Source organism: Aquila chrysaetos, chromosome Z (genome assembly GCF_900496995.4).
Source record: "Aquila chrysaetos chrysaetos chromosome Z, bAquChr1.4, whole genome shotgun sequence".
NCBI classification, from domain to species: Eukaryota; Metazoa; Chordata; class Aves; order Accipitriformes; family Accipitridae; genus Aquila; species Aquila chrysaetos.
The window spans coordinates 59738706-59753684 of NC_044030.1; the positions used below are offsets into that span (position 1 = coordinate 59738706).

The 14979-nt window shown below is 43.4% G+C and overlaps 1 protein-coding gene across 11 annotated transcripts in view; it reads left to right on the forward strand.

Annotated features, from left to right (window-relative positions):
• The window catches only part of ARHGEF28 (Rho guanine nucleotide exchange factor 28), a 128426-nt gene that overhangs the window by 58146 nt on the left and 55301 nt on the right, over positions 1 to 14979 (forward strand). The window contains exon 1 of one of the 11 annotated variants that reach the window (XM_030004561.2): positions 9609 to 9856. The exons of 9 other annotated variants lie outside the window; for them this stretch is intronic. In XM_030004561.2, coding sequence (XP_029860421.1) covers positions 9772 to 9856 — 85 coding nt within the window. In that variant the 5' untranslated portion in view covers positions 9609 to 9771. Of the gene's footprint in view, positions 1 to 9608; positions 9857 to 14979 lie in introns of those variants that run through there. One more of the 11 variants, XM_030004564.2, reaches the window with a different exon arrangement.

Below are 14979 nucleotides of genomic sequence, written 5' to 3' on the forward strand. Positions count from 1 at the left end.
AAAGAGGATGTTCACAAGGCCATTTATACAGCTGCAAAAGTTTCTTTTTTCCAATAAGAAAAATCTAACCCCCAGTTTTTCTTCCAAGGAAATATAGCTTTTTTTTCCCTAAACTTCAGGAAGGCAGGATGATGTTAATTTTTCAAAATATTTTCCCTGCTCTCCTAGTTACAGTGCCAATGACCTAGTGGTGTCTGTCTCATCTATTCTGTTTGCTCTGCTGGCAGTGAAAAAGTTCTGCAAGCCACGTTTTGCACTTCAAGAGATAAAAATACTGATGCCAAATTTTTGGCAGTACACTGTATGTGACCAGGCAGCTACAAAACATTTTTAGTAGACTCTGCCCTTTGATTTTCATGGTTCCGCAGAAGTCCCAGTTTAACCACAGATCAGTTTAAGGAACAGAACATAATGATCTTCTTCTCTGTGTAAACCAGTAGGGCTGCACTGTAATCTGCAGAAAAATCTGGTTTCAATGTTTCTGTTTTGTTCTTGTTTGGTAAGACTTAAAAAGGTGGGTTGTTTTAAGATAGAAAATAGCACTGTCCTTCTGTCTGGAGTCCTGCCTTTGCGCAGTTTTTGTTAGGTCTGTAAAATGATTAATTTTTCTACTTATTGCAGTCACACATCTTTCGCTCCTTTTTTAGTGTTCATTTGCTTTTGGTTTTTGGTGGGCAGCATGTTTGCATTTGAAGTGTTTTGACACTGGAACTACAGGAAATAATTTAATGGTTATTGATACATAAAAGTGAAAGTTACATGTTAAGTGTTGCCTATTTGAGACAGTTACAAGAGTCCAGTGATTAAGACTATATAGATCTTTTCTGTTTGTGGTCATTTTTATCTTTTCCTGGCAGCTTTCAATCTTACCTTTTGCTTATGTATGCGTTAAGAGAGGTTGGGTGATCCAGCCGTAGCATTTCTAGTCCAGGAGCTGCAGACCTTTGCTTCAGTGTCTCTCCTTAACGGATTTACAGTAGGACCTTGGGCATGTCACTTATCTTTTCCCCGTGTCTCAGTTTTTCACATGAAACAAGGAACACCATAGAGAGTGAGGTGAGAAAGAGGCACTGCAATACTTGGGTGATTGGAGATGTGCAAATACTCAAACTGGTTGTGCCGAAGAAGTTCTGAAAGGTCAGTTTGTGGTAAAGGAGGCTTTTTTAAAAACTCATTTTTAGTTGAAAGGTAGGTGGTCTGAAAATTGCAGAGAAAAATAATAGCTGAAGAAAACTGCAGCGTTATTGCTGCAGCTAATGACTGTGGCAATTGCACTCTGCCCTTTTTTACTGCAGCTTTCAGAGATCTTTATGTTGCTGCTTCTACTTTTGCAAAACCTTTACAGGGTTCCTTGCACCTTGCAGAAGAGAGACTTAGCTTGGGGTTGATCTGTCAGAGTTCTGCCAGAAACAACCTTTAAACAACAATTAAACATGTCAGTAGTTTATTTCAGTAGATAAAACATATTCTCATTTGTTTGGAGTGTCTATAAACAGCTAAATATCGAAGACTGCAGAATAGTTGAGAGCTACAGAAGATGTAGGAAGTAAAGTCTTCCTGGGATGTGAGTCTGGACTGAGCTTAATTAAAAAGCCATGGACAAATCTGGAAGAAGCAGCGTTAGGCACTAAAACAAGCTTGTTCTTGTTTCTTGGAGTTTCCTCCACTCTTGATTCTCTGAGACATCATAATTCAAGTTAACCTCAAAAGGAAGACAGAAAGAAAAATGAACAAGTTACAAACATGTGCTGTCTGGCTTCCCAGAACTTCTCCTCCTCCTCTGCCTAAAATCCAAAACAAATTTGCTCAACAAAGTAATCCTTCAAAAGAGGCTTTTTTTCCCTGATGTTTAAATAAGCTCTTTTGGCTGTCTTCTGCCTGGTCTCATTTCACGCTAACATAAATAAACAATCTGGGATATATCTGATGTCAAGTTACTCTTTAAATGTGAAATATAATCCAGAAATACATTGTGAAGAAAACAGTCATAGTCTTGCAAGTGCACATATGAACACATTTCTCAGCTTTCTTCCTCCTTGAGAGGCAGCCCTTCCCTTGAAGTCTTCCCTGGAACATGGAAAAATGGATTTTTTAACAAGATGGGTCTTTGGTGAACTTTTTGGCGGTGCAGGCTGCCAGTGTAAGTGTAGACTCAACAACCAAGTCATTGGCGAAACTTCAGTAGAAGCGAGGTCCAAGTCAAACTTGGGTTTGCTTTCATGTGAGGCCATGTGCGCTCTCCGTGTTGCCGGGGCTCACGCAGGCCTCCATGGAACTGAACCCAGGAAGAGATTTTTATTGACTCTAGCCCTTAGTTCTCAAGCTTTTGCAAATAAAATCAAGGGAGCTTTTCATCAGGGTGCGGGACAAAAAGCAATGAGCTTTCTGTCTGCATTTGTACTGCATATTCCAGCTAGTCTTTTGATGTGAATAGATACTGGACAAGGAGAGCATTTAGGCAAATTATCTCTTTATGTACTTTGTTGGAAGTACTTAGTGGTTGTTTCAAGAGTCAGGGCATACCGACCGCTGTCACGTGAAAGTAGTATTAATGGGTTTGTTATCCTAAATTGAGCTTGTTATCCTAAACCACATCAGGTGAATGGTGTGGTGAAAAAAGGAAAAAAAAATACAAATCTGCAATCAGTCATGAACCAGACATCAGAAAGGTCTGAGTCAGAGGAATGCTGTGAAATCCTGACAGCAGGACAGTGAACTGGACAACACGAAGCGTTTGGGACAAAGCCTGAGATAATGCAGTGTGCATGCCCACTGGCTCTTTGGGCCTACGTTGAGTGAGGATTGGGCAGAGGTCATGTTTTTGCCTCAGTTTTGTAAAAACTCTGAGCCCTTCTTCATCCCAGTCTTGTGGGTGTTCTCCAAGGATCTTGCAGTACTAGTATAGTTCATGCAAATCTGTTTCTCTTAAATTTTGAAAGGTACATTGCTTTTTTAGATTATCAGAGAAGCAAGATTTAAGTACCAGCACTTACAAACAGTTGCTTTTCAAAAGAGGTAAGTATTGCTAATAGCTCTTTGAAGGATAATGCCTCATTCATTGACTATCACGAACATGATATTTTAGCATGAAAGTGTTATTCTCATTACAGCTGTTCTAACTGTAGTTGTCACCCTGGTTTCAAAGAAAATATTAAAAGGACAGCATTAAATATTAATTTCATAAATCACATTGTAATTAGGAATATACCTGCAGGGGAATAGTGAGGAGTTAGGCATAAATTCAGACGGCACAGTCACCTCTCAGTTTGGATGGTTTGCAGCAGCACTGTGATTCCATGTGCCCTGTCTGGGGGTGGTAAAAGGATATATCCGTGAGGAAGTAAATGCAGTGGAGCATAAAAACTCTTGGACTGGCAGTCTAGCTTAAAGCAATCCAGAAACTGGTGCACACAAACTGACTCTGCTTCTCTTGCAGCCTGCCATCACTGTGCACTGTTTCAGTAAACTTGAGGGCCTGTAGAATGGCATTTTTGGAGATGGGTAGGGTGGCCTGCTGCTCTCTGTAGTGTGTGTTCATTTCCAGGCTAGTGTCCAAGAAACTGCACAAATAAGTCAATGAAAAATTGACCCCAATTTATAGTACTGTATTGTTCTTTTGTACTTTTCATTAATATTTCTGGTATCTGTCTACACAGCATCTATAAGAGACACTTGTTACAGAAAAGGGGTCTCTAGTGTGAGTGGGTTTCATCATCAGCTGTTTGAATGGAAGAGTGGAGAACACCTGCATGAGGGGAGGCGTGAGTGGGAGGTTTGGGGTCTGGGGGGGGGTCAGGGCCATTTAATCTCATGTCAGAATGGGCCTAGGTTTGACACCTGAATTTACCCAGGACTACGCTTTTCTGGGAGGACAAAATCTGCCGCTTTAAACTGCTAGTGGGAGGAAGAGGCTCCGCGATGCTGAGCACTGATTATCTTTCACCCTGTTGAAATCTGTGGCTTCATTAGAGTTGAAATGGTGGACAGCAGGTATATTTGGAATGGAAACTCTCCGTTCTTGCAGTGCAAGAAACTCTCCGTTCCTCCTTCCCCTGCCCTGCTCCTTGCCCTTCCTAGCCCTGTCCTCCTGGGGGTGATGTGGGATGGGGAGCCTGCCGCAGAGCACTAGTGAGAGAGATGGGATCCACCAAACACTGTCATATGTCGGGCAGTGATGATGGCCTGCCTGGACCTTTTGGGATCCACTGCTGAACAGTTTAAATCCCAAACTGCAGTGTTACTTGTGGGAGGCCTCTGTTCACAAAATATGGAAATAAATGGGCCAGTTCCCTAAACTGAATGCGTGAATGACCCATCAGAAATTTAGCAATAAGGAAGATCATAAAAACAAGGTGGGAGGTCATCTACCAAGATCTTAAGGATCTGGGCTTGGTTCTGTGTTTTTCAATGATTGGTTCATCAATGATTTGGGGAAGGGAGAGTGGGAGAATAGTGATGTGGCAAAGTTTTTCTGACTATTCCAGTATAAACTTTTGTAAGAAAGACCCAGATCTTTGGTAGAGAAGAGAGTTAGTAAAAATAACGTGTGTGACAAGGCATCCTATGAGACCTGTGAGGCTGTTGCCGACATCAGTATGCACAGCCATCATGTCATCATTGTGGGTAGGTGGAAGGTCTTAAGAGTTGGTGGGTACTTGGTGTCTGGGATCTGGTTGGTAGCATTTTGCTTTTAATTGCCTTTAATTCACATTTGCTGAGTTTTCAACACAGTTGTTAAGTCTAATGTAGGGTAATGCAGATATTTTGTCTGTGTACATTGGCTGATCCTCTCTATGGGAAGATGTGCTCTAATTAGTAAAAACAATGGAGTGAAGAAGGTGGGAAAGCCATGTGTGCCTGTGGGTCACAGAGGCTGGTGGAGAAGATCACCTAGCCCTTTCTACTCCATCTTTCCTTGTCAGAGCCTTCTCTGCAGCTTTGGGAAATGATTGCAGGCTCTGCTGGTCCTGGGGCAGAACCAAGCTGGAAGGAATGAACTTCATCCCTAATTTCAGGGGAGACTCTGCCCAGAGCAAACTGGGCAGGGAATTTTTGGCAGAGCCATTGTTCAGGCAGCTCTTCTCTCACCTGTGTCCAACAGTGACCCTCTCCAGCCCTGTTTCTGGAGTCGGTAGCCCTGCTTTCCCTCCTATGTACATCCCTTCTCCATCTAGGGAGGGGGCTGTGGTGGGTTGACCCTGGCTGGACGCCAGGTGCCCACCAAAGCCATTCTATCACTCCCCACCCCCCCAGCTGGACAGGGGAGAGAAAATATAACAAAAGGCTCGTGGGTAGAGATAAGGACAGGGAGAGATCACTTGCCAATTACCGTCACAGGCAAAACAGACTCAACTTGGGGAAAATTAACTCAATTTATTACTGATCAACCAGAGTAGGGTAATGAGAAATAAACCCAAATCTCAGAACACCTTCCCTCCACCGCTCCCTTCTTCCCGGGCACAACTTCACTCCCGGATTCTCTACCTACCCCCCCCCAGCGGCGCAGGGGGACGGGGAATGGGGTTTTTGGTCAGTTCATCACATGTTATCTCTGCCGCTTCATCCTCCTCAGGGGCAGGACTCATCACACTCTTCCTCTGCTCCAGCGTGGGGTCCCTCCCACAGGTGACAGTCCTCCACGAACTTCTCCAACGTGGGTCCTTCCCACGGGCTGCAGTTCTTCATGAACTGCTCCAGCATGGGTCCTTTCCATGGCATGCAGTCTTTCAGGAGCACGCTGCTCCAGCGTGGGTCCCCCGTGGGGTCATAAGTTCTGCCAGAAAACCTGCTCCAGCATGGGCTCCTCTCTCCACAGATCTGCAGGTCCTGCCAGGAGCCTGCTCCAGCGCGGGGTTCCCACGGGGTCACAGCCTCCTTCAGGCATCCACCTGCTCTGGCGTGGGGTCCTCCACGGGCTGCAGGTGGATATCTGCTCCACCGTGGACCTCCATGGGCTGCAGGGGGACAGCCTGCCTCACCATGGTCTTCACCAGGGCTGCAGGGGAATCTCTGCTCCGGCACCTGGAGCACCTCCTCCCCCTCCTTCTTCACTGCCCTGGGTGTCTGTGGGGCTGTTTCTCTTACATGTTCTCACTCCTCTTTCCGGCTGTCGTTTTCTGTCTGTCCCAACTTTTTTTCCCTTCTTAAATATGTTATCCCAGAGGCGCTACCACTATCGCTGATGGGCTCGGCCTTGGCCGGTGGTGGGTCCGTCTTAGAGCCGGCTGGCACTGGCTCTGTCGGACATGGGGGAACGTTCCAGCAGCTTCACACAGAAGCCACCCCTGTAACCACCACCCCCCCCCCCCCCCAAACCTTGCCACACAAACCCAGTACAGGGGCACTGGACCCAGAGGGGTTGTCTCCTGGTCTGCCTGAGAGAGCGAGCTGCCAGCCCATGGTTTAGAGGTGTTTGGGGAGAAGGAGCCCACCCGCTCAGCGCCGTGGGGCTGTGCTGGGGAGGTGACAGTGCCATTCCACAGAGACTGCGGATGCTGGTGACATTCCTCTGCTTCCTTCCGTCTTGCCACGAGCCACGGGAATGGTCAGACAATAGACAATAGACTGTAATATCTCTCAAAAACATATCATACGGATGTGTTTTGGCAAGCACTGGATGAAAGAATTTAAGGTATTACATTATTTATCAAAAGCATTAGCCTTAGGTAATGCACACAAAACCCCCATTTGTTCTTTATCTTCACATCTATACCTTGTTACACATAATTGAAAACAATTTTTCAGTGGAGAGTAAGGTTAATACTTTTCAGCTAGAAAGCACCTTTTATCTCATGAGCTGCCAGATCTCTGTGCCAGCTGCATGCAAATGCCCCACTTTGGAAACAAAGAGTGGCAGGTGAAAAGTGCGTTGGATCATCCCACAAAGTGCAAGGATGGGGAAGAAAAATATTTTTAGCCAGACTTTAAGGCAAGGCCCTTCTTTGTGGCAAAAACCAGCATGAGGTCTTTCATGCCTGCATAAAGGAGTTTTACAAACTAGAAAAAAATAATCTTTCACAAGGCCCGAACACAGCAAATAACGTGAGTGATACTCAATTACCCCTTCAGAAATAAGGGTTAAGGTTGATAATTTATCTGCGCTTTCAGACTGCCATTGACAAATTCCCGTGCAAGATCCTATTCAAGGGGAGATTGCAGCAAGTGGGTGAAAAGCCTAAGAACTTGGCCAAGAAACAGAGGATAAATGGTAGGAGTACATGATCAGGTTTTTATCACAGCAGAAATTTAGTAGCTGGATTCTCCAAATGTTATGTAATAGGGCTGCTGTTGAAAAATTATTTAACAATCCTTAATTACTCATTTGTATTAGAAGGTCTAAATGAAAGCTGCTAGTTTAAAGGAGGGAGCAGGCAATAACTGAGCAGTCAGGGAAAACATTTATGCAGCGTACAGAGGTCATTCAGGACAGTAAATGTCTCGGCATGTAAGGTATTTTAATGCCATTAAATACATTGGCTGCATTTCCGCATTGTGAGTGTTTTGTTCGGTTCTAGTTATTCCTCCCTGGACTAAACAGAAGTCTAGGAAGACCAATGGGAGTGAGTAAGTGTATTTTAGTTGAATGTATAAGTGAAAAAAGCCAGATTTGGTCAATTTACGGAAAAGATGCACAAATGGAGATCTCACAGAAGTAAGCAAAATTTACCGTTTCTCATAAAGTAGAACGAAGGAATAATTGCTAAAATCAGAAGGTGAGAAATTTTAAAGCCAGTGTAAAACAGCTTGCTCTAAATGTAAATTGCTGTTCGCCCATGGAGTGCTGCCTTTTGTACACATCTGAAACTAAGACTTTATGGCGGTTGGCGTTAAATACATCCGCTGAGTGAGAGAGCACACTCGGGTAGGGAAAATTGCTGCACAAAGAGGAAATCTTTTGTGTTGGAGCAGTTGGGAAGACATTTCCTAAGCGAGCAACTTATCCAACAAATATGCTCTGTCCTTTCCTTTTCTTTCAAACCGTGGCCACGATGGGAGACAGGCAAGCGCCCTGGATGGTGTGCAGGTGGGAAGGTGTACGTCAACGCCTGCATTCCCGTATGCCCAGGGGATTTATCAGTGCAATTTGAACCTGACATTCCAGGGAGTGAAGGTATTTTGAAGTGGATGCTTAAAGCATGGATTTATATCCTCTCTGTATTTTCAGTCATCCATTGTCTGTTGTAATTCCCTGGGGCTGTTAATTATATATATAAATCAAACAAAGTCTATGGGAGTGTCTAATATTTAAAGTGAAAGTCTAAGGCTTCCAGCATCTGGGGCAAATTATTCTTTTCAGGCCTAACAAAGCTGGCAGAACTTCAGTTAAGGGAAGGGCAGAACAATGATGTGTTTCAACTGTGTTTTATGTAATTTGTGCACTTTATGAAGTGCTTGTATAATAATTACTTTATCCCTCAAAACCTGATAGATATTTTTCTAATGGGTTTTGAATTAAATTTGCATTTGAATTACATTATTTTCTTTCAACAAATACATTGTTATCTCAGACTGAAACGTGGATTGAGGAATCACTTGAAACATAATACAGAAGTAGCGCTGCAGACCTCAGCAGCCTGAAAAATAATTGAAGTGAAGTAAGGAATGTTAACAAGCTTGTCATCATCTTCCAAAAACTGACATTTAAGCTGATCCACATTCCCTCTCCTCCTTTATGTGGAATACAAAAACACATACATTGTGGGGTAACGAAAACAAATGTTTGGTGGAGTTGGTTAAGAAACGGTGGACATGTTATTTTTGTATTAGCTCTTGTATAGCCACATTCGAGCGTGTTTAAAAAAAATGTAGTTTCTGTAGTGTAAAGATGTTGGGGGAAGGGATAATGAGTTCCTACTGAATACTAATTGCCTACGAGTTGTTCTGGGAGACTGTATAAGAATGGAGGATTTGTTGTAAATTAGTCACTAGCTGTATTGTGCATTGCTGTGAGGTTAGACCAGAGCTGTAAGGGTGCCAGCTTTACAAAACCCTTACGATTCGCTGTCTAACTTGGTGACTGTGTGAAGGAGAAAATACTATTCAGACTAACTATTATTGGAAGGAGAGCTCCTCTAATGACAGTGTAATCTTGCTTTATAACACTTAAGCTTTAAGCTCATTTAGGCTAGAAAGATGGGAGCGACAGATTTTGAGTAGGTTATCGCTGCTTTTCCAGCTGCAACATCCCAAGGTCTGCCAAAGTTGTAAATGCTGAGAGGAGGGGTATTGCTCTGCAGTAATATAGGGTCCAGCAGATTGATTAATGCTCTTAGCTTACTGTCACTCTTTGGCTTCTTTAATTCCAGCATTTTGCCTGTCCTTAATTTGAGAGTCCTTGTAAACCCCACTTTTAACATGGAAACAAAGCTTTGAAAAAGCCTGCAATAGTTTGTTTACTTTTGAGAAGTATTTTCTCATTCCTTACTTGGCTCCTATTGTTCTCATTTACATCAAAATGGAAAGGTGAGTTAATGATTCATTGGCACACAGTGACCTTTCAAATAGCTTTGGACCACGATGCAACAGCTCCACTCGAAGCTCTCATATTTTAACCTCCTTGCTTCTGCCTTAATATTTGCAGCCTGAGCTGTCTACATGCCTGGACGCCTGAAGAGAGCAAACATTTACAGCTTCTCCCTCCCCTGTGTTTAGTGGGCAATTTGATCCTTCTTTGTCCATTCCTTTATTTTACATCACTCTTAGACTTGACTTGCTATTGAGAACAACAAAGTGCAACTTTGGGAATCGACTGTCTGTTTATTTAGCACAAAAATGGACTCAGACTCTGATTCACCTTTTAATTACTCTTGGCCTTCCTTACCTAAAATGAGGATTCGAAGAAGGGCATCCAAACCAGGTAGAAAAAGCTGTCTTCTTTTAAATGACTCTCACTTAATAGCTCTGCCTCCTTTTATTGTCTGGTTGTGTGCAGGTGGCTATAAACAGCTAGCGTGAGGTGGATTTTCTTTCTATCAAAAGTCTACCTCACTGTTAGTTATGCTTTTGTAGATAACGGTGTTGGAATTTGTTAAGTAAGAAGAAAGTGTTTTCTCCAAATGATGTACTGTTCTTTAAAATTGTTTTTATGTCTTTACTCTCTTAGGGCTTTTTTTTTTTCTTCTGGTTGCATGTGTAGCTCTCACTCAGCAGCTCTGACACCCTGGGAGCTGCACGGCACAGCAGTGGCTGCAGAAAGCTCTGCTGGTTACAGTTGTTTTCATTTAGGGACAACTTGGTAGTTCAAATATGCCTCAAAACCTAACAGGATTTTTTTTTTTTTAATTGTGTACAAAAATCTTACCAGAATGAAGAGGGAAATCTTTTGCTTTCTGTAAAACAAAGCGAAAGAGCCAGTTACTCTCTTTGGTGGCAGGATCAGTTACTGTCTTTGCACAGTTAGACATTGTGCTCCTTTGTGGAGAAGTCTTTGGGAGGTAAGCATTATAAATGTTGTCAGTATGATTAAAAGGGTTTTGAGGAGCTTGAAAGGCACTGACCAGCAAGTTTATGTTAGGAAGAATTATCATTGAAAGCTTTAATGAGGGAAGATAAATTTTTACTACATTTAAAAGGAAAGAAATTAAGAGAATGGCAAAAAATGTAATCTGTGCTTCCTTCCATAAAATTGCTTTTTTCTGTTTCAGAAAGGGGAAAAACCAAATAAGGGACCTAAGATCCATCAGTGTCATTAAAGTCAATGAGCCAGGAGAATTGTGTTTACACAGACTGAGACTTTGACCTAGTTTTAGAGTGAAAAATGTGTACAGAATGCACACTTTAACATGCAGAACACTTTATGAACTTTTTACTTTTATTCATGGGGAAATCTAGTATGTCCCAAGCGCTTAGGAGTTTCTGCAATGTGTATGGAGGCACATGCAATTTGCAAAGAAGTTGAAATGGGTTGGAAGTTGCATCGTGTGTGTTCTTTCCATCTCTCATTAGGACTCGTTTTATCTGTAAATGCTGTAAAGCTGCGCATCCATCCTTGATGGCACTTATGTTGTTATTTATTTTACCTTTAGACAGCTTTTTTTTTTTTAATGCTTCACCTGTCGTAAAGAACTGTATACAGATCTGGTGTTTGCACATTATAGTATTGCATCTTGTTTCCCATCCCTGTTAATAGTATACCAAGACATGTGGCTTGTGTGCACAACTGACCATATATGTGGGGTTGTTGCAGCAAGAAGGTGCTCTTGGGTGCATGTGCATGTTTTAGTGGTAAAGTCCAAGGGTTCACTTGTGCTTGGGGAATTGAAATCCTGGCTGCCCACAGGATGGGAGAAGTGCCTCTGCAAGGGGACAGCAGGCTCGTGATCTACGCTCATGATCTGTGTTTTTTTCTGGTAGTATCCGAACACGGCCGGTTGATCCTGGCACGCAGGTGTGGGGTACGTGCCTTGGAGCTGCATCTCCCTCGTGCGGGAGTTCAGGTCTCAGTGAACAAGAGACTTGTAGTGCCCGGCAGGAAGCGGTGCGGGATTCTTCCTCCCCACCCCAAAAGTCTTGAAGTCATTGTTGTGTACCTGCGCTGGGTGCTCCAGCTGATCTGGGCAATGAAATGTCAGCCTCCTCCCTTCCTCTCCGAACCCACAGGCTGTTGGTTTCCTGGTCTGGGGTTGCTCCCCCTGGGAGGCAGGGGAAGATGTGCGGACCTCCAGTGGGAGAGTCCGAAGCGGAAAGTCTCACACCCTACTTTGCACCATATGCATCAGTGTTTTCAGATTCTAAGTTCCCTGCGTGCCCCAAGGTCAGCTTTTGTCCCTGCTTGGGGACCTCTCAGGCTGGGTGGTGGAGCCTCTGCCCTCCCCCTGAACTTCTGGGACTGGCAGAAGCCAAGCTCAGGTTGCGCACCTTTGGGGCCATGCATTGCAGACTCCCTCCCTCCTGCTGAGGCTGCTGTGCATGGCATAATTAGAGGTTAATTAGGCTCAACAGAGAATGTGAACATGACTGTGTCTTAGTGATTGGGCTGGGGAAGGGATCTGAGTTTTGTTCTTTGCTGCAAGACCCCCAATGGTATTTATTTTGCTGTTTAATGTGAAATGGCCATAAAGCAGGTTTCTTCTCCCCTCCTCTTGTGCTGCATAATCGTACCTGTTCAGAGGCAGTGACTCTCAGAGCCTTTTTGGAAGCTTTAACAACCTTCAGGGGTGCTGAGAATATGCCTCCGACAAGACTGTCCCACTGTGCTGGGAGATGGGAGTTATGCGCCGAGTCCACTTGGGCAGAGGTAGGAATTGAAACCGACTGTCCCATATCTTGGGAAAGTACTTTATCTGTTGTGCTGTTGTATAAAATGAGACACTAACCTATTTCTGTTTGTATATTCATTTGTATAGTAGGCAAGGTGCTTGCTTCAGGGAGGGAGGTCAGGGCTGTGAATCCCATGTTGGAAAGGGATGCTTTCTCGCATCTCACATTTAGGTGACAAAGATCAAAGTCAGTGACTGATGTGTGTTTATTCTTAGTGTTTCTTAGTGGCTACTTTAGGACCACATCTTGAACATGATGGTATAATTTCTAGCATCCAGATGCCTGATCCTCACCATGCAGTATGTAGGAACCGCAGTGCTTTGGTTTCCACTCCATAGATTTAGGACAGTTAAATGTTTGTCTTTATGGCAGCAGCACTTCAAAGCCTCATTTTACCCTCCATGTGATGCTGTTATTATGTACTTGCTTAATTTTGCTGTTATGAGTAGTTGCACCATCTGACTGAAGCACTGAGACACCTGAATTAGGGATGCAGATCCCTCACTGAAACTGGTTGTGTGGTCCACGTCTACAGACGTGCATGTCACTTTGGCTGGCCCCTCACCAGGAACGTGTGGTGGTCTTTCTCCATTTCTGGATTTAGAGGAGTATTTCTGCAGTACTGCATGACCCATGCACTTATCTGTCTGCGTTTTTTGCTGACTTCATAGCTCTCTTACTTCAAGTTATACATTAACCCCTGCTCACGTTGCTGGGGGTAAATGTGATGAGCTGTCTGAAGACTATTCATTGTATCTAGAGAAGGGAATTTGTAATTTCTTTCCTGGCTCTCGGCTTGGTCACGTTGATGTATTTCACTTCTCTTCTGCTGTGTGCTCTCTCATAGAACGTTTTAAGTTTTGATTTTTGTGGAAAAACAGTCAGTGTTATGTTCTTGCCATTTTCCAACACAGGTCATTCAAGGCTATACATTTTCTTACAACAACATAAAGCATGTTTTGAATTATTGCTATGATGATCATGTGATTTTTTAAAGTTAACGTATTTTTATAAGCTTTTGTGCCTGGTAAAATGTGCAGCCTTTGCTGTATAACTTTGATGACAACATTACAGAAGATGTAGAGAACTTTTGCCTACTTATTCATTGGTCAAGGTCTTTTATTTTATCCATGTTTGGAGATTATCCTTCCCAGCACTGCGGCTTTTGTTCACCTACATCTAAATAACGCATACATCTTTCTGGACTGTTTGCCAGGCAGATGGCAGAGAGCCACAGGCTCTGCTAAAGCAGACATTTTATTCTTTTTCGGTGGTCATGGCACAGTATACAGTCAGAGAATGTTCAGCTATGACAGGATGATCAGCTTGGTGAGCTATGCTTGCTGGGTTGTTTCAGTAACAAAGCCAATTTTGCTGTGTTGTATTTGGGTCATTTTTACCTTAGTAAGCATCTTGAAGTCCATTATCGACACCTTTCAGAGCTAAAACTCTTTGGGACACCTGTACTCTCACAAGAAGTGCGAGTTTGCCCTGGCAGTCTTACCTGTCTTCCCATAAGCTGTGCTGAAGTTTTTTGCATCTGCAATGAGAATAAGCATTTTGAATGGGTAGGGGAGGTTTTGGACACGCTTTGTTTGAAAATGCATTTTTTAGATACTCCTCATCTTTCAGGCAAGCACAGCCGTACTACCGGTACCCAGTGCAACACGCTATTACCTGCTGCCATGTTAACCTGGAGGAAGGTCCGCTGATGGTCCCCGTAAGACCGAGATGACTTGTAGGCGGCAAAGCAGGCTGGAGTCAATTAGTGGGGCTGTAGGAATGCAGCGTGTGATGTGGACGTTTGCGACGGTTTTGTCACTTGGCAAACTCTGCGGGCCTGGCCAGTGGAAATAAGTTACTAGCACAGTCAATGTGTAATTAATAATGCTCTCCCCTGCATTCAGCGAAGTCTTTAAATACTTCTCTTGTTACAAAGTTAGTTTGATGTAGTTGTCCCTTTACGCATGTTTGAAATTGGGTGGTGGAGTGGGAGTAAGGAGGTACAGTGGGGTCATATTGCAACGTGAAGCCCAAAATAACCTGCTACCTTTTGTCTGATCATTTAAAACCCCAATGAATATTTATTTAGATGCCTCACCTTTAACAACAGACTGGAGCATTGCCAGAAAAACATAACAGCATTTAGCAGTGATAATCAATAAAGATTTACCAATGGAAAGTACTGCAAATAACATATTCTGATATATCTTGTTGTATTTGCAGCAGCTTTCTTCAGAATTTGTTACTTAGGCTGTTACTCTTTTACAGAATTTTAAAATAATGTAAAATGTGGTATTAGAAGTTGCTATATAAATAAAAATGTGAAGTAATAAGGGCATTTTGTTGTTTCTGGCTCGGGACATGTAATTCATAGTGCAGTCCATTAACTGACTGTAGAGGGCCCAGCAGCAGGGACTGGGAATGTGTCTCCATAGGCTCAGGTTTATGCCATGATTGGGGAATCCCCAACGCATGGGCTGCTTTTCAGGTGTATGTATTGAACCTTTGCAGCCTAGCACTGGAGCCAGCTACTGCCCTTGCCAGTTGTACCCAGTGGGTTTATATATGAGAGGGAGCGTGCGCTGGGGAAGGTAATAAGCATACAAGAAGCAATGGAGAGCCTGACTCTTTTTTTTCTTCCTGGTTGTTGGTTTGAGACCACCCCTCGGAAAGCTTTACTTGCCACAAGAAAGTACTGCCAGTTTTGCCAAATCTCAT